Source organism: Myotis lucifugus, unplaced genomic scaffold, assembly GCF_000147115.1.
Source record: "Myotis lucifugus unplaced genomic scaffold, Myoluc2.0 scaffold_44, whole genome shotgun sequence".
Lineage (NCBI taxonomy): Eukaryota > Metazoa > Chordata > Mammalia > Chiroptera > Vespertilionidae > Myotis > Myotis lucifugus.
The window spans coordinates 4,119,210-4,138,983 of record NW_005871092.1 but is presented as its reverse complement, the minus strand read 5'-3'; the positions used below and the strand labels follow the sequence as shown (position 1 = coordinate 4,138,983).

The following is a 19,774-nucleotide window of genomic DNA, read 5'->3' as shown; positions in this document are numbered from 1 at the left end:
GGGAACGACAGCCTGCGCACTTGTGGAGATGTCGGGCCAAGTAGATGACACCAGATGCCCATGGCGTCAGGCCAGCCGTGGAGTTGTGAGTTGTGTCTCAGGCCATTACCTCAGCATCCAAGAAGGATAAGAGCTCAACTCCGATCTTCTCCCCTCTTTGCTTCAGGTCATCCTCGAAGGGATTCATGAGGATGATCAGTTTCAGGCCTGGAGTGAGGCCCTTCTCCACGTTTTCTAGCAGGACCGATGCCTTTTGGGGTGTATCACAGATCACCATGGCAATATCAGCTGAAAGCAGAAACAGAGCCAGAGGTCATCTTCCTGCTCTGCCATGGACCTGATGCCTTGGGAGGAGGAAGGGGTTTTTGAAAATTTCAAAGCAGTGGGTCCCCTAAAGGATATTAATTATGTCTGCAAATCTGATGGTAATGCTTTTATGCATTGATAACAAAGAAGCTTAATTGAAGCAGAAGCAGAGTTCCCATGTGTGCTGCCAACTGAGTTTAGTCTCTAGAGAAGCCACAAAATTCCTTCTGCTTAAGAACACAGACGACTCTCAAATCGCTTAGGTGTGGTCCTGACAATGTGTTTTATTTGGGGGAGGCAGAATGGGGGTAGAGGGGAAAGGAAGGGGCAGATGGGATTGTAGCAGACAAGCATTTTATGATTTTAAATGTTAGCCTTTGCTTTGATACTTGTTTACACAAATAGCAAACTCCTGATTGTGTCTAAAGTTCAAGTGGATCACCTCGCTTAATCTACTATTTCTGTGACAGAAAGTAACATCTTGGATATATGGAAGGGCTGTTACTTGTCCATTGAACTTGTACTTGTTTGAGAATGGTGGTGTTTTCTACAGTATAAACATTGGTCTATGCCGGTTCACTGTACTGACTTACACTGACAAGAATAGGAACTTAGACCGGAAGTTTCACAGTGATTAGTCATCCACTCTGGCCTTGTCTCCAGTGCGGCCAAAGTAAATAGCATAGTCCTCTAAACTCCATTGTCATACTATGTCACCTTAAAGCATTTTATTGACTCCTCTCTCTGTGCCTATCCCTGCCTCATGGGCTTTTTGTAACTTCCCTGTAAATTCTATGTAGGTACTACAAAATAGCAAAGACGTGAGCATTTTTCTGGCCACAGCATCCCAAGTCTGCTAACAAAAGCAGATCTTGAGCCCTGACTAGTTTGGCTCAGTGGCTAGAGTGTCGGCCTGTGGACTGAAGAGTCCCAGGTTCAATTCCAGTCAAGGGCATGTACCTTGGTTGTGGGCACATCCCCAGTAGGGGGTGTGCAGGAGGCAGCTGATCGATGTTTCTCTCTCATGGGTGTTTCTAACTCTCTATCCCTCTCCCTTCCTCTCTGTAAAAAATCAATAAAATATATATATTTTTAAAAGCAGATCTTGAGGAATTACTCAGCTTTAAGAAAGAAGCAGTTGTAATGGAATAGCCAAATCTTACCCTTGTTGATAATGTATATGACGGCTTCTGCTCCCAAGGTATCATACAGGGGCACGGCTACCATGGAGTATGTGTAACAAGCTAACTCAGAGATGATCCACTGCATGGAGAGAAGGTCAAGTAAGGACAAGAGAGCACTTGAAAGAGGAAAAGTATTAACTTAGTCATTTAGCCAACAAATGATTTTGTGGTTACTTTGAGTTTTTAAAAAATCACTGTGGGGCCTTAGGGACTACCACAGCTAATGCCTCAAAGTACAGTTAAATAAAGGAGATAAGAGGCACAGAGCTAACTATAATACAAAGGTGGGCTAGGATACAAAGGTAGAGTGTGATGAGTTCTGTCCATAGGAACTATGGAAAGGCAGAGGTCACTTTCAGGGGTGGGGTAAAGGGGATCGGGGGCTGCTTTGGGGAAAGTGATGAACATTGGGCAGGGGTTTGAAGGACTGGTACATTTTGGTTGTGGAGGGGGAGGCAGAGAATGTATTCAGGGAGGGAACAGAGGTGGGATAGCATGATGTCAATGTATACACACCAGGAAGCATGAAGAGGGAGAGAAAATGAGTCTAGATGCCATGGGATGAATTGCAGTCCTAACCCCCAATGCCACTCATATTGTACCAAGTAAACCAAGGAGGTGATCAAGGGTAAATGAGTTCTAATCCAACATAGCTAGTGTCCTTCTAAGAGGAAGAGACATCAGGGATGACAGAAAAGGTCATGTGAGGACACAATGAGAAGGCAGCCAACTGCAAGCCAAAAAGAGAGGCCCCAGGAGAAACCAAACTGGATGACACCTTCATCTTGGACTTCCAGCCTCCAGAAGTGTGAGAAAATATAGTTCTGTTGTTTAAATCATCAGTTTCTGGTATTTTGTTATGGCAGCCCTAGCAGGCTAATTCACTAGGTTTAGTTCCTCATGGAGGCTGGGTGTAACAAATTAATTCCAATCATCGTAATGTTTAAAATTGGCTTTCAATGGCCAGTCTCCATAGCAATGGATGCCTTGGTTTACTTGGTACAACATGCAAGTTCCAATTCTGATTTGAATACGTCCTTTTCTAGAACAGCCTCAAACTCTTATCGGCCAGTACCTTTCAGCCGCCTCATTTTCATCATGCAACAAACAGGCTGCCTTAAAATGACTCTTAATGGGCTGGGAAATAAGAGAAGTCCAGTCACCTAGCTTAGAACACCACACATTCAAACAGGAATTAAGGAGGCCCAGAGCTGTAATTCTCTCAAGGGGAAAAATATTGAAAGAATATGAGATCTTTAAATAGTTTTGGTAAGTCCTCAACAAGTGTCAGAGAGCTGGATTAGGGGTGGGTTTAAAGTCTTTAGGCTTAGCCCTGACTCATTTTCTTGAGTTAACTTCAATGTGGTTACCTCTGGCCTGTTTTGAGCAAAGATGCCAACAAATTGGTCTGGTGATGGCTTATATCCTTTATACAAGAGACAGGATCCCAGGTACTCTGCTCGATCAGACACCTACAAAAGAGAGAAAAAGAAGAGGGGGGGGGCAGTCAAAACCCAAAGGAGACCATTAGCTTGGCATATCACATTAGCAAAAGAATCTATCCCAAACATGGGCCTCACTTACCTGCTTGTAGGACAGCCATCTGTAGGGCTGGTTTGGTTTTCTGTATCCCAAGCAAGGCCCATTGTCTAAAAACATAACATTAAAAGAAGATTAGTTTCATTTGCAACTCCTTTGGACCAGAGAAGGTAAAAGGGAATTAGGAAGATACAAACCACATATTGTAAATCTCGTTAGAATGTGAACTTCTCTTATGTGCCAAGGAAATTCAAAGGCAATAAGTAATCAGTTCTCAAAAGTAAACTACATTTGAAACATGTAGGAAATTCTAGAGAACAGAGTGGCTCAGTGTTGGAATATGTGACCCCCATGGTAACAGGCATGAATATGGACTAGCCCACATAACGTGAACCAGTAAAAGTCCACAAGTAAACACAGCCTGAAAGGGATAATCTTGAATTGATCTCCCCTATAATACAAAAATGTATGCTCATACAAATATAGAAAAAAAATCAAAATATGAGCTGTTAATAATGTCACATAACTACCATTATTAACAGTAATATTATTTTCATAGTTCCTTTGCATATTCTATAAAGTTATGATATGTGTGTGCGTGTGTGTATGTGTGTGTGCATTTATCCTGCTTCCTTTCTCTGTTTGATATAAACATTTCCATGTCATTACTTATTCTCTGTAGAGATTTTAGTGGCCTTATTTTGGCCAACTGACGAAGGGTTCTACTGTAGTTTACTTCTCTCATTGTGGTTACTAAGATCATTTTCAAGTTTGACACCTTAAATAAGCCAATGGAAAATATTTTCAAATTAATCATTTCAAATTTAGTGCATTTTCTTAGAACAGAGTTCCTAAAATGAAATGACTGAGTTGTGAGCTGAGGGAGGTTGGAATAGCTCAGGTTTTTTATATGTAGCACCACAGTGCTTCATACACCCCATTGTGACAATTTCTTTTTTCCCACCAGCAACATTTCAAGTCATAGACACTAAATAGTACCCTTTGAAACATGTCTTGTGGTTTGATAGGTTTAAAAAATGAAGACGTTAGCCTACAGTTCTTTAACAGCGAGTCAAGTGGGACCTTTCCCTTGTTTGTTGAACTTTGTTGACTCTCATCTGTTCATGTACTTTGCCTGTTTACAGGAGAGTGTCTCCTGAAAGGCTGAGGCTCGGTCACAGGAGCCATGGAAGTTGATAGGAGGCTAAGGAACATGCCTAACTGGCTGAAAGGCCGAAATGAGACCAAGTTATAAATAGAAGAGTACACGGGAGGGGAATTGGACACAGTGGCTCTAGCCAAATTGCTGAGAGAGAATCAGGTCTTGACAAAAGGAAGCATTCAGAGAGAGTGTTACTAGGAATCCAGAGGTAAATACGTAAACTTCCAGACTAAGTGACAGAGGAAAAAGGAAAGAAAGCAGGAAAGAGATAGCTGCTCTGATTAGAAAGATATAAAAATAAGTGAAGAGACTGTCCACAGGAAGTGCTAGTACTTTTTCTTCCTGCTGAAACAGCTGCAGAAAAGCTCAAGAAGTCAAGTTCCAGACTGTAATTTTCCATGAAACTGGGCAAGTCTTGTGCCGTTAGGTGCTCAGCCCAGATTGTTTGCCTCAATGGTCTACCAATGAGATTGCACAGACATGAATCACTAGGGATAGCTACCATTGACGGAACGCTTACTCCATGAGAGGCACATTCGCTCACTTGGTCTTTGCAACTATTGTTATCCCCAGAGGTGACAATATCTGAGAGTCAGAAGGGCCTGGGATAGCTTCTTCAAGCTCACTCAGTAGGTGGCAGAGCTGATGAGTGTGGAAAAAAACCACCCTGCATCGCCTTGTCACTTCCCCATAGGTGAAAATTCTAGCAGAGGCCCATGGCTGAGGAACAAGTCAAATAATTGGCCCAAAGGGACACCAACTGAGGTCTCATTAAACTCTATGTCCTAATCAGCTTCAGTCTAATTAGCCCAAGTCCTAATCAGGCAATAGCCTAGCCTGTGATTAACTTCCTCAACTCAGATCTCGCTTGTGTTTTAAGGTGTGGCTATCTAGAAAGAGTCCACCCATTAACAACTGGGCAAAATCACTGGCCTGAACTGGGTAGAGTTGAAACTCCAGCATGCAAACCCCTCCCCGCAACCAAGCATTATTAAAAATTCAGATTCTTAGGCCTCACTATCTGGAATTCTGATTCAGTTTAACAAGTTGGAGCCAGAGGACTTCATTTTAAACGTTATTCACAGGCGATTCTCAACAAAGACCATCTACTCTGGGTAGAGGTGAAAAGATGTATTCAACCCCAGTAGGGATCAGAAGTGTCATTTTTCTGTGGAAACAGCTAGGCCAGGTTGCTCCAGTCTGCTGACAGGAGGTGCCATTTTAACTTTATCTGTTTGGTTTTAATTTTGTATTGAAAAAAATATCTAAATGAAGTATCTTATGCAACATTTTCTAGTTCTGTCACCTTCAGAATGTTCCTGAACCTTCAAGTCTCTGGTTTTTTATTTTAAAAAGTGAGGAAGGTAGTAACTAATCCCTGAAGTTTAGGGAAGATTAGTAGATATTATATGAGCAGTGCCTATTGCATAATTTGCACTTGACAGGAGCTGACTATTAAACATCATAGTCATAGCTAAAGGCAGAAGAGAAGGGAGGGATAAGAAGTCACATAGACAAATCTATGCTTGGACAGAATGTCACCTCAAAGAAAAAAGATCTAGGGAGGGCTATAAGCCAATAGGTTTTGAAAGGAAACCAGTGCACCTAGCATTGTGTGCAATGATAAAAGATGTAAGTACTGAGGTTTGATACATTCCAAGTGAACCTACTAAAGCCCATGTGGCCCTCTTTCTAAGAAAGTTCAAAAGATAATTGCCTCCTGTGATACCAAGAGTAGCAGCCTGGGGCCATAGTGTAGTATTGGGGTCAGGACAAGGTAAGAAGTCAGGAGGCCTAAATGCTAATTCTGGCTCCGATCCTGCATCTGGAGAATCGCATTTATGAAGAGCACCTTCCTAAACAACTATGTACTAACGTACTAGAGAGTTCCTAAAAATACTTTCATGCACATTATTGTTGACTGTGTAACAACAACTTGCAGGGAAGTTCTTGTGTTGTGAGGGACAGATTCAGAACGGCAAAGTGGGTTGCACAAGGTCACACAGCTAGAGATGGGAGGACTGGATTTCAAACCCAAGGCTGCCCTGCATTGCTTCCCGATATTGTGATTTTCTAATTCCTGCCTCCATTCCAACACTGGTAATGTGCCCTGCATTTCATATGTAGGGATTCTACCCAGACCACAACTAGGTGTTTAGAAGTGAGACAGGGAAGCAGTTAGAGAACAACACCCCAATCTGAGTCTTCTCACAAGTCAGGTGAGACTGCCAGGCTTACCAGACACAGCAAGTCCTCTTTTAAAAACTTCATACATCGTCTTGGCATCTGAGAAGTAGTAGCTTAGGAGTTCATTGCTCTTCTCGCGAGCATTCTTCCGTGCTCCTCCCTAAGACGTAAGGCCACATTTAGGGCAAGCCAAGTCTCTCACCACCCTTTCCAAACCCTTATGAATTGAATAGAAGGGAATGTAAATGCTGACCATTGAGGTTCAGGGACCCCCCTCCCATCCTATTCAATCAATCAAGTCTTTAATCTCAAAACTGAAGTCTCCACATCATAGAAACCCAGAGACTATCACAGTTATTTTTTGAGCCATCTCCCACCACCCTTCTAGGAACACACACACACACACACACACACACACACACACATAACACACACAAGAAATGATAATGTAGGTTTTCTTGTTTGGTTTTTGCTTTGTTTTACCTTATATCTCCCCAGGAAAACATAGCACTATTGAGTGTCTGTTACAGAGAACTTCTATCTTAGGTCACAGCATTAAGAGTTCCTGGTTTTGATCCTACAACCTCTCTTTGAAATGATCTATATAATATTATGTTTTATCCTTTAAAAATTCATACCAAGTTTAGACATCTATGAAATTCATACTGTGTTCTAGACACTATAGATGCAACGTAAGTTAAGACAAAATTGCTGACCATGAGCACCTCATAAGTGAAAGCTTTTGGAGTGTGGGGGTAAGAAGGGAAAACACACACAAATATAATACTGTGATGTACATGCTGAAATAAAATATATTTGGGAAACTAATGAAGACACCAACTCTGTATTAAGTAAAAAAGCTAGAGAGAAGAAGTGATATTTCAATGGAAACTTTAAAGATAAATAAGCATTGAACAAGAAGATGTGGATTGGTAGAGGGGAGAAAAGGATGATTCAGAGTGAAGAAGCAGCCTGAACAAAAGCACCAGGGCAAGAAAACACACTACAGAGCCTGGTGGGCAGCCAGAGAACAGGGTATTTGAGAAAGAGGGAGTGGCTAGGGATGTGTTTAGAAATGTCAGCTGGAACTCCAGGGCTTCATGTGGATTTTGGAGCTGCACTGGAGTTACAGGCATGGTCCAACCCTCATGAAAGTTAGTCTAGAGAGAAGCAGGCATCAGTTACATAAGCACAAAAAAGGGGGCCATTCAAGTGCAGGCTAACACATGAACTCTGAATTGTCTAGAGTATTGGGGAAGATTTCCATGAGATGTCACATTAAGTCAAGAGGTTAAAAAAAGTTTTTTGTCTAGTAAAGGAAGATAGGGTCTTGTCATCTGTTTTCAGAGATGGGCTGAGGAAGAAGGAACAATGAAAAGTGATTTGGATTCAACTTTAGGCAACTGGATAAGAAGAGATGCATTTAACTACGATGGAGCAGGAAGGGAAACAGGAAAGGTTATGGTGTGTGTGTGTGTGTGTGTGTGTGTGTGTGTGTGTGTGTGTGTGTGTGTTTAGGGAGATGATATGCAATAAAGAGACTCATTGACCTTGAGGTACTTGAGTGTCACTGAGGGGAAAGGTCAGAACTTGAAAGTCAGGTTTGGGTGTCATAGCCTTTTAGGTATATTTCCAAGTCATAGGAGAGGGAGGATTTTCTCAGATGTGAGGAATTAAAGCAGGGAATGGCAGACTCTGGTCTGAACTCACATCTGGCCTGAACCTGCTTTTACAAATAAAGTTTTATTGGAACAGAGCCATGTTCATTCAATTACATATTGTCTGATGCTTTCACACAACAACAACAGAGTTGAATAGTTGCAACAGAGCCCATATGGCCTGCAAAGCCTGAACTGTCTGGCCTTCACAGAACATGCTTGCCGACCCCTGCTTTAGAGGAATGAAGAGATGGTGATGCTGAAACTCTAGGCTGAGAAGAGGAAAAAACCTCAGAGGCAAAGAAAGGTTGTCTTGGAATTAGAAAGAAATTTCGTTGAAGGTTATGAAAGGCAAAAAGAGAAGTTGTAAAAAGAAGTCCCAAATCAATTGAGAGGAAGGTTGAAGGAGAAACCATTGAATTTGGAAGTTAGATTATGAGTGACCCAGAGAAGTTTGGGGAGATGGTAGTAGTAAAGGTCTGACATCAGTGGGTTAAAGTTTAAATGAGGATATCAGCAGACTACTCTTAAAGAACTCTGGTGGAAAAAGGAAGGAGTGGAAAGAGATGGTAGCCTGAAGCAGCAGGATCAATGGGAGAGGACAATCATACAAATGCACCAGAATAAAAGGGAACGTGGTGGGCAGTGCAGTTAACTCTGAATAAGAGTCTCACATAGAGGAAAGAAGTTCAATAAAAGATCAGAAGGGGGTTAGCTTTACAAAAGAATGGGAATGCTTTCTTTCTCTGAAAAGGGTTGAAGACGAAATATGACGAAGAGAACATTCTTAGAGCTTTTCCTTTGCTCAGTGATATAAGAAGCTGTATGATTTGCTGTAAGTTGGGGGAATTGAAGGGAAAGGTTCAACTTCTGCCTGTTTTAAGAATGAATATTAACTCAAAGCTGGAATTTAACTAAATAACTCACATTCCATTTTCAGACATTGGGTATCTCAATAAAAATATTCTCCTAACCCCAAAGTCCTGACTCTGTCATCTAGATCAGCGATTTTAAACCTTTTCATCTCATAGAACACATAAACTAATTACTAAAAAATATATTTTTGGCTGATTTGACAAAAAACATAGGTATAATATTGATTCATTCACACTGGATGGCTATTGTTGTGTTGGCTGTTGTCATTTTTTTATATTTGAAAATCTAAGGGAAAAGAGGTCAGTGCCACTGACTAAACAATCAGGTATGGTGTATAAAAAAAATTCTTGTACCACACCAGTTCAAAACCACTGCTCTAGATCATACGTTGGCAAACTTTTACAGTAAAAGGATAGATGGTAAATAGGCTTTGTGGAACACATGATCTATTCCTTGTTTTAGTTTTTACATATCCCTTTAAAAATGTAAAAACCATTCTTATCTTGCTAGGCCCATTTGAAAAAGGGTGGATTTTCCTTGTGGGTTGTAGTTTGACAACCCCGATCTGGATTACTGGTGTCTTAAGACCTAGCTGAGTTTTCCTTTTTATTATGAAGCAAAATGTGTCATGAGTAGAAGTTTAAATGTTGACTACTAACTTAAAAGGATTACTTTCCCATGTGACACCCTACCCCCTTCATGAGTTATACCAATGTCTGGAGTTACACACAGTTTGGGTTTGATCAATGTTGATTCACTGAAAGGTGATAGGTAAGTTAGTTACCTCGATTCCCAGGGACTGGTGGTTCAGATCAACCGCAGGCAGAACTGGGCGAGGTCGGTTGATGAGCCACAGGAAGATGGCGACTCCACATGTCAGGAGGCAGATCAGTGCCGGGGTTGGAAGTGGGGAAAACAAGAAGTTAAAGATAAAAAGCATCTTGGTGAATAGCAGCAGGAAATGCAGGCCTAAAAAAAAAGAGAGAAGGAAACAAAAAGTTAGAGGAAATGGCTTATCTTTTTACTCAGTCCTTCTAGGTTTATAGAAGGACACACACACACACACACACACACACACACGGCTTCTACTCCTCCGAAAAGCCAGGGTTGGACCTCTCTAGTAGCAGGATTTATTTTTCGCTTCGCACTGTTTCCCTTAGCAATGTTGAAGATAATAGAATGTGTTCTACTGTACCCAGCTGCTACTTGACTGTCCTCCCACAAGGTGGAAAGGATCAAAGGAAACAAGTTAATCATTTCCCAGACAATTTTGAGGAATGACTCTCCCTTTATTTCTGGCCCACAAAGCCTAGAAGCAGCCTTCTGGACCCAACATAAGCTGGCAGTCAGAGGATGGCGCTTCAGAGAGCTTCCCTTTGCCCAGGCAGGCGAGGGTCAAGAAGGACCCTTCCAGCTGGATGTCTCTAGTATGAACCAAATGGCAGAGGGAACCTCTGTGAGGTGAAACCACAGATTTTAGAAATCAAGCGCTCCGCATGAAGGACATTTCCTGCTGGCCCGATATGCCTTGCTCATTGCTTTCTGTCTTTTTAAAGCATCAGGAGGGGCTTACTAGGTCCAATGTGCTGTCCTCTGAGGATTCTGGGGGAAACATTTTTTTATTGGAGGCCACATGATCAGGTAGGCAGAAAGGGTGCTGGAAAATGGGCCTGGCACATGGTGGCAGGTGAGCCCGGGAGATTTGGGCCAGGAAGAGATCTCAAGAAACCAAGAGCGACAAAGCCTTCTTCCAACACATCTTCTATTGTCGCTCCCAGCCAAGAGGAACACCTTGAAACTACGCTAATTGAAGGGACTAAAGTCTGGGCAGGTCCTAGGAACCAACTCCTGCCTCAGAGCTTTCATACTAGTGAGAATAGTAACGCAGCAAACACAGGAGCACTGACTTGATGCCAAGCCCTGGGCTTATAACGGAATGAAAGGCACTGGACTCCACCTAGTTCAAGCCTTTCTTGTTCCCTGGCCCTCCCACTAATAGCGCCTGCTTTGTCTTGCATATAAATATGGTAATCATCAGAGGAATTCTACTTGGAGCTTGACATTTACGAAAACATCCCCTCTCATTTTCCCTCCCTTGACATAAAAGAAGCTTGAACTCTGCACTTTCTTAAGACGGATTTGAGGAACCACCAGGTCTCTCCCATCTTCTCAGTTGGCGCCTTCTTATCAATCAAACTTTCCTGACCCTGAACTCTGATGTTTTGAATTTTGACGGTTCGAAGTGTTGGACCCACACATTTTGGACCAATAACAGGATAAGTTATTTTCATGAATTACCTAATTTAATCTGACCAATGTCCTAAAGTAGCATTTTTACAGACAACAATATAGAAGCTCCCAGGGGGTAAAGTGACTTATCCAAGTTCATTTACCATTTTCATTGCTGCTTCCCCATTAAAATCTATAAAACCACAACTCACGGGTAGAACTCCCAAGTTCAAGGAGACCGATTTGTCTGGCAGCTTACAGGTGACAGCAAAGGACGTTCAGAATTTGCATTTCTCAAAGTTTACTTCAATGCCCTATGAAACAGTATCTTAAAGATGAGGCCAAACATTCACTTTTCAAATCACAAGAGCAAGGCGAGTCCAATGAAACGTTTTATCGGATCAAGTTAATCATCGCCCTTTGAACCGTGGGGCAGCTGCCACTAGCTGTCATCCAGAACGTTTTCTATTAAGGAACACACTCACTCCATGCTAACCGAGGCTGTAAAACTTAGGAATTTGGTGTGGGAGTGAGAACAGTCCCAAGAAACCCTGAGTCACTCACCATTTATCTGCCCCCTGATTGGTTATCACCTGAGTTTGGAGTAGTCCCTCTCCATTTTATGGAGGAAGAATGAACTTCCAGAGACTGGGATGACAGTCTCCAACTCCTTGGTTTCTTCCACATTGTGTTTAGGGGAAGGAAAAGACAACAAAGCAAGAACAAAAGCAAGGCCCCACAGGTGCTACCTTGTGTAACAATAGGTGCTATTGTGACTGCCTGCCAGGATTCTGAGAGCAGGGATTTCTTGAATCCAGCCTTACCTGGACTTGTGTGCTGAGTGGCTCTCCGGGAGGTAGCACCTGTTCAAGAGCCAGCCATACAGAACAGGATTCTAAGGCCGGCCACCCCAACCGAGGCCGGCGCAGACGGAGGGTTATGAAATTGACAGAGCAGAAAGCAGTGCCAAAGGGAGGAGAAGCCTGCTCTGCCTTCGCCCATCCTGCCCACCGTCAGCCCCTCCCCTCAGCCTGGGACATTGCCACCAGTCCCGTAGTGTCTTATGCTCCAGGATCCTTCTCTCTGCCCCAGTGCCCCTGTCCAATTAAGAGGTTCTTACCTGCACGCCCCCTTCTCAGCTATGAGAACACATTGTTGCACTGAGGACTTTGCCCTCTTCCTACAGATGGCAGATTCAATGGGAGACTTGGCAAACAACGGCTTTAAAGAGGGTCTAAAGGTGAAATTTATGTTCAGTTGTGGCGGTATGGGATGAGGGAGGGGCCAATAGCCTGGCAGGTAGCATAAAGGGAGGGGAGAGAGAGGGGGGACAGGGAGAAAAAGAGAAAAGGGGAGAGGGAGAGAGAGAGAGAGAGAGAGAGAGAGAGAGAGGCAGTATCTGCTGTCAACCTTGACTGATTGTTATCATGTAGTAATATCAGCTTGAGGTCACCAGATGGTCAGATTTTTTTTTCTCCCTAGAAAACCTGGAACACTGGATTTTTATGAACCCTCCATTTTAACTCTTGGCTCAAATGGTAAGTGTCTGGTTTGGGATTAACAAAAACACATGTGGTTTAACCTGGACTGTGGTCCGTCAATGAGCACTTCTGTTAGACATTCCAGTCATACTGCCCACGAATGGAATGAGACTGACCACTTCCTCACAAACAGGGGAGGTGTTATGAATGCCAAGACCGGCTTCAGGAGAACAGCAGCACCTTGCCTGCACTGGATGTCGGAAGCCACTGAAGGATGTCGCTGTGTGGCACCTGCAATAGTGTGCTTTCCTATTACTGACCTGGTATCCAATTCAAACAGGATCGGCTCAGACTTTCAGCCGGTCTCTCCCTGCCTCCCCACATTTTTAAAAATTGAGGTAGAATTTGAGTAACACAGGATTAATCATTTTTAAATGTACAATTTAGGGACATTTAGTTCATTCATAACTACCATCACCCCATTAGAGGTGTACAACCATCACCTCTAATAAATCCCAAAATATTGTTATCACTCCAGAAAGGACATCCTGTAACACATTAAGCAGTCACTCCCCATTCTCTTCTCCTCCCAGACCTCAGGAACCTCAAATTTACTTTCTGCTTCTATTGATTGGCTAATTCTGAATATTTCATAGAAATGGCATTATATAATATGTGACTCTTTGTGTGTGATTTCTTTTACTCAGTATAATATTTTCAAGATTTTTATCCATGTTACACACTGACAGACTTCAGAGAGGAGGAAGGTGGGGGGAACTGGAAGAGATTAACCAAAGAACATATATGCATAGCCCGTGGACACAGACAGTTATGTGGTGAAGGCCTGGGGGGCAGGGGCTGGGTAGAGGTGGGCAAAGGAGGACATCTGTAATAGTGTCAACAATAAAAAAAAGATTTATCCATGTTATATATCAGTTCTTCATCCCTTTGTATGGCTGCTAAATTAGCCCATCTTTTCATTTGCTTATTGGCCATTTGCATTTCTTTTGTAAAGAAATGTCTATTCCAGTCCTTTGCCCATTTTTAAATTGTTTGTCTTTTTGGTTTTGGCTTGTAAGAGACCTTTATGATTCTCTAATATTTTCCCCCATTCTGTGGTCCTTTCACTATCTTGATAGACTTCTTTTTAATGCACTAAACACATGTTTTTAACCTTGTAATGCTACCCACCGCTAGAGAGGATTTGTGCCCCTGTCATGTAACTCTCACTATAATTGGGAGAAACAGAGGGCCTGAGAGAAGGTAAGACCTTCAGGTTGGGTTAAACAAACCTGACTGGGAAGCTCGGGTAACCATTCCAACCTTTAGAAATTGTTAACACATATGTGTTCAAATGAATGAGGGAAAAGCCATCATTGCTTCCGTCGTGTGTCCTGTGTCACTCAAATTACAATTCTGTTTTGGCCACTTCACAGAATGCCCTGCAAGCAATTGGTGAGATAGCATTTCCTCTTCCCTTTACGTCACTCCTAGTTGGGAAAGTGTGGGTAGGGAGAAGTGCAATAGTGGTAAAGAAAAGAGGAAAGAGAGCTGCGTTTTGCTCTATCTTGGAGTTCCTGTTCCAAGTTATCTGAAGGTGGTGGAGCAAGCCACAGTGCGTGTTAGGAAGGTTCCAAGTGGAAAGCTTCCTCCACTCTGATGTGGTCACAGTGACATGCCTCTGACCCACACCCCTGGGTGCCAATTTGCCCCCAGCCATTCCCCTTGATTCACTCCAGGGCCTTCCATTGTCTGGTGGTATGGATGGCCATAGCCATGTCGCTCATCTTCTGGCACCTATCCTGTTTAATTCCTGAGCTAGCTGAAAGACCCCTGAGCAAGCTCCCAGGGCCAGCCTTGGTGTCTAGGTTATGATCACCCCATATTCAGCTTTGGGTTTTTCTTCTTTGTGGATTTAGAACAGTATTTCTTCATTACGTCTAATTTTCTTTGAATAAAATCCCTAAATGGCCCCTTCTACCCTAACATTCAAATTTTGATCAACCATAAGTTCATTTCTACCTTAGAGTCTCTGTATTTACTCTTCCCTTGGCCTGGAGCACTGTTCCCCAGATCTGCAATGGTTACATAGGCTTATAGGTCTGGTCTCAACTCAAATGCCACTTCCTCAGAGGTTTGCTCTGATCACTCTATTAAATATTATTCCTTTTACCCCAGTCACTACCATGAACCTTGCTCTCTCTTTTCCGTGACACCGTTCGCTCTCCAAAATAGCCCTGGCCCCTTATCATCTGTTGACCCTACGGAACTGATGTTCTAATTGGAACAAGGATTCTTCTTCTGTTCACTTCAGTGCCTCCAGTGCCTGCACTGTGCTTGGCACACAACACAGTAAACTTTCAATGAGTGGCTGCTAAATAAATGACCAGTTTTCTGGTTCAGAATTGTCTGTTCTAAAGACTCTTAGTGAACCCATTTTTTCCTTAGTAAAACTTCCCCCAAACTCCCTAAACTTAGGTCAGTGATGGTGAACCTGTGACACTCATTTTTTTGGTTGATTTTTCTTTGTTAAATGGCATTTAAATATATAAAATAAATATCAAAAATATAAGTCTTTTTTTTACTATGGTTGCAAAGATCAAACAATTTCTATATGTGACACGGCACCAGAGTTAAGTTAGGGTTTTTCAAAATGCTGACACGCCGAGCTCAAAAGGTTCGCCATCACTGACTTAGATCATCACAAGTCATTCTGGGAATCTTGAGATGAGTACTCCTAAGTCAATATTTTGGCAAGGTAGTGGGGTTGGGGTGTTGGGGGGTAAAAGAATGTATTTCTTTCTCTTTTCTTTTTTTTAATCCTCATCTGATGATATTTTTTCCATTTATTTTTTTGTAGAGAGAGTGGAAGAGAGGGAAAGACAGAGAGAAATATCGATGTGAGAGGAACACATCAATTGGTTGCCTCCTGCATGCGCCCTGACCAGGGCCCGGGTGGGGAGGAGCCTGCAACCCAACTGATGTAGGTGCCCTTGACTGGAATTAAAGCCGGGACCCTTTGGTCTGCAGGCTGACGCTTTGTCCACTGAGCAAAACCAGCTAGGGCAAAAAGAATGTATTTCTAACACATATCAAGGATCACTCAGGATCAGTCAACCCCAGACTTGGTAGAACCTACAGAATAAATCTTATCAAATAAAGTCATCTATAGTGGTAAGTAGCCAGAAAGTCCAGCCTAGAAATAAATAGTTCTGTTACCCTGGGTTTCTGGAATTCAAGCAAATTATCTTTGCTTTGAGGCCTGAAGAACTAATTACTTTCTATGAAATATTGAGATGTAAAATATAATTATAGATTTTTTAAAAAGTCTGCCTCCTAGCAAGTGGCACACTCATTTGGATTTGATTGGTTTCTCTGTACTCTTGCATGTATGGGCTTATTCTGTGGCAAGAGAAAGCTCATTAAATGGGAGACCAGAGTCCCCAAGTTCTCACACCCAATTAGTTAACACATTCTTCCATTTGGAGTTACTTTCTCCTAGAGACTAGGTCGCAAGTTTTCACAACTCATAATGACTCCAATGGGGCCAGTGTGTTATTGAAGAGGCTGTATATGAAAGTTTGGGTTCATTGGCTGGGCATTAAATTGCAATTCAGCCTCCATTGTTATTTTCCCTAAATTCCTGTCACCCCTCATTTAGGAGACAACCACCTCAGTCCTTAAATACATAGTCAATATTTCTAGACAAATTCCAATGTAGTAGCAAAAGGTCAATAGAACATTACAAACCAATCATTTCATGAGCATACTTGGAAGGTCTGATAGCCTTCTTAATATGCAATGAATGAAAGCCAGATATTCATTCTATATCAAGCGCCTTCACCCAGTTTCCTCAGAGCCCTGAACTAAGGGCTTTTCTTACACCACTTTACTCTTCTGTATCCAATGTCATTTTTTCATTACTAAGAAATAAAAGAGAACATGATTTGAGACAACGATCCTGTTTCAGAAAACTTAAACAGTCAGATAAAAGCTTGGTATGGTAGAGCATTGGCTCTTAAGGAGAGAAAATCTCAGCTACAGGTTACTTAAAATTAGGGAAAAACATTCAACTTCACTTATAGCTTTAAAACATGTACATTTAATGGATGGACCTGGAGAGCATTATGCTGAGTGGAATAAGGCAGTCAGAGAAAGATAAATATCACATGATCTCACTCATTTGTGGGATATAATGAACAACATTAACTGATGAACTAAAATAGATTGAGAGACATAGAAGCATTGAACAGACCATCCAACCTCAGAGGGAATGCAGGGGGTGGGGGGGGGGGGAGAGATCAACCAAAGGACTTGTATGCATGCATAGAAGCATAACCCATGGACACAGACAGTAGGGGTGGAAACTACCAGGGAGAGGTCAATGGGGGGGGGGGGAAGGAGACATATGTGATACTCTAAACAATAAAGAATTAAATTTTTTAAATGCACATTTAAATGAAATGCTTTTCCCCACTCCTTAGGTTAGTCATGATGAAATAGTGCAAAATGTGCTGTGAGTCATGGAGATAAATTTGGTGCAGCCTCCTTAGAGATGCGCCCCTTGCCCTCGACCACAATTCAGGATGTGTGCCCTTTGACCTAATGACTGCTAGTAATTTTTCCTGTAGAAAGATATCAGTTCAATCCAGTGCATCACATGTGCCTGTGTAAGGGACCTGTGAAGGATGTGAGTCAGACGACTCGGGCTCAAACCCTGCTTGGTCATCTTCTTTGTGACCTGGGGTAGATCCCGCTGTATGGTTTCTAATTTGGAAAATGGTAATAATTTCTGCCTCAGAAGGCTGTCCCCATGACTAAAGGGGTTAATGTACCTGTAAAGTGCTTAGAACAGTGCCTGATGCATAGTCTCAGGTATCAGCTCTTCTGTTCATCATCATTAAATCTATAAAAGTGTTTATAGCCCTGGACAGTGTGGTTCAGTGGCTATCCATTGACCTGCACACAAGGGTCTCAGGTTTGATTCCTAGTCAAGGGCATGTATCTGGGTTGCAGGTTTGATCTGATCCAGCCTGGAAGCAACCAATTGATGTGTCGATGTTTTGTTTGTTTGTTTTCTCTCTCTCTCCCCTCAATTTCCTCCCTTTTCACTCTCTCTAAAAATCAATGGAAAAAATATTCTTGGGTGAGGATTAACAACAACAAAACAGAAAGGAAGGAAGGAAGGAAGGAAGGAAGGAAGGAAGGAAGGAAGGAAGGAAGGAAGGAAGGAAGGGGGGAAGGAAGAAAGGAAGAAAAATGTTTATAATGCCAGAGACCAGGAGAGCCTTCCTTGACAGGAGAGTAACCAAATAAGTCATAGCACTTCCATACAGTGGAACTCTTGGCAGATATGGAAAAGAATAAAGAAGATCTGTATGCCTTGATATGGAAAGTAGAAAGAAAAGCAGCAACAACCATGATCAGACAATGTGCATGTTTTTGCGTTGCTAAATGCATACTCCTCATAGAAAAAGACAGACGGGAGAGGGAAAATCATGAATGGATTTTCCAGAAATTTCGAGTGTGCGATCATCAGCCAAAGATATTTAAGTGCTTGAGTGTGTATCAGGCATCATTCCAGGGGCTGGGAAGCAGCACTGAAAACCCCACCCTGGCGGGGCTGTATTTTATTGGAGAGTTTGACAACAAGCCTACACCATACCTAGATTATATTTTTAAAAATGGAATTAAAAAATAAACTAGAAAAGGAGGATTGAGGGTTCATCAGGGTTGTGTTTTGTTGTTGTTTATCAGGGAGGTTAGAGTAGGTCTCCGAAGGGAAGTGACACTTGAGAGTATGTATCACTTATCACTGGATCTGAAATATGCATGCTATCCTCAACAAACCGTAAAGTGAACAACTCCAAATTATCCAGCCCTGGACTTTGGCAGCTGACGGAGGAAGTTGCCCCACCTTTCAGGGGGTGGGGCGGCATTTCCTGCCAGCACCCCTGAGAATACAGCCTCGCTTTGTTTCTAAACGTGCAGCTGCCCCACCACCAAAGCCACACTCGCCTTTCCCCAGCGCTGGTGAGCGCAGTGCTCTCAGCCACGGAGCAGGCCGGTCCCACAGCAGCTCTGGGGGTGGAAACACTTTTCATTCATTTCTTTAGCAGATAAGAAACCAGAGCAGAGATCACATTTCAGTCCCAGGGCCTCAGGCTGCTGAGGAAAGAGGTTGGCATAAGTTCCTGACCTATGAGCCTACAGATAACTTGCCAGCCACTCACCAGAGGTGCTCAGGTGACTTACAGTAACCTTCCCCACCAAGCAGGACCGGGGCACCAGGCACAGGTGGCTCTCCTCCTCCGGGGGCCTGGTGCCCAGCCTGCTCTGAAGCACACACACCGGGGGATGGCCCAAGACAGAGGAGAAAGGGCCCTTCTCACCTCCCCCGGGCCATGCCAGGCAGGACAAGAAGACAGCATTACCGAAGGAGATCCCTATTCAACCCCAGAGGCTGGCCCAGTAGTCACCTCCACACCACGGATTCTGTGAGAGTTTCAATAATTAACACAGGAAAGTGATAGGAAGCTCCCCCATGTCACTCTTTCTAGCCCAATTGCTAGGCCACACGTTAACAGTTCCAACATGGAAGGCAGCTGACAGGAAGAGGGCGAGGGCTAGACATGGGACAGGTGCCCTGGCCCGCCAGCAGGCACCCCAGCAATAAATCGTTAGGGTTTCGTTGCATATCCTTTGGGGATAGCTTGCTGCCAATTCGCACAGGAAAAGCTGCAGGAACCAGAGCTCAGGAGGGTTGTGAGGAATGGGTTCAGGTCTCAGGGAGGCTTCCTGCGATTCTGTGAACAACTTAGGCCGTGAGAACTTCCAGGCAGAGGCTGCCAGGCTTTCAGATTCCACTATGCCCAACACAGTGCCTGGGCCACCTTGCCCTTTCGCTCACTACTGGCACAAGTTCAGAGCAAGGTAACTAGGGAAGGGGATCTGTTGAAGAAAACAGGTCTCAGAATTCAATCCTGCAATGACATGATGTGCACCTGTCACTTCATATCAATGCAGAGAGGGGCAGAATCGGCTGAGCCCTCCTTTGAAATGCCAAAGCCAAGGGCTTCATGCCATGGCAAGGACAATGCTAAGCAGCCTGACCCAAATGAAGCCAAGGTCCACTCATTCCGCAAGCATTTG

General features: G+C 43.1%; 1 protein-coding gene and 1 pseudogene across 3 annotated transcripts in view; both read right to left on the bottom strand.

Moving 5' to 3' along the window:
- The window catches only part of ACSL5 (acyl-CoA synthetase long chain family member 5), a 46,407-nt gene that overhangs the window by 13,174 nt on the left and 13,459 nt on the right, over positions 1-19,774 (bottom strand). For all 3 annotated transcript variants that reach the window (XM_023753359.1, XM_023753360.1, XM_006088129.3), the window contains 6 exons: positions 9,697-9,881; positions 6,430-6,538; positions 3,075-3,139; positions 2,861-2,962; positions 1,470-1,569; positions 110-288 (listed from right to left, as the gene is read on the bottom strand). In XM_023753359.1, the coding sequence (XP_023609127.1) occupies positions 110-288; positions 1,470-1,569; positions 2,861-2,962; positions 3,075-3,139; positions 6,430-6,538; positions 9,697-9,852 (711 nt within the window). In that variant the 5' untranslated portion in view covers positions 9,853-9,881. The remainder of the gene's footprint in view (positions 1-109; positions 289-1,469; positions 1,570-2,860; positions 2,963-3,074; positions 3,140-6,429; positions 6,539-9,696; positions 9,882-19,774) is intronic.
- LOC111825877 lies at positions 6,861-6,980 on the bottom strand (annotated as a pseudogene).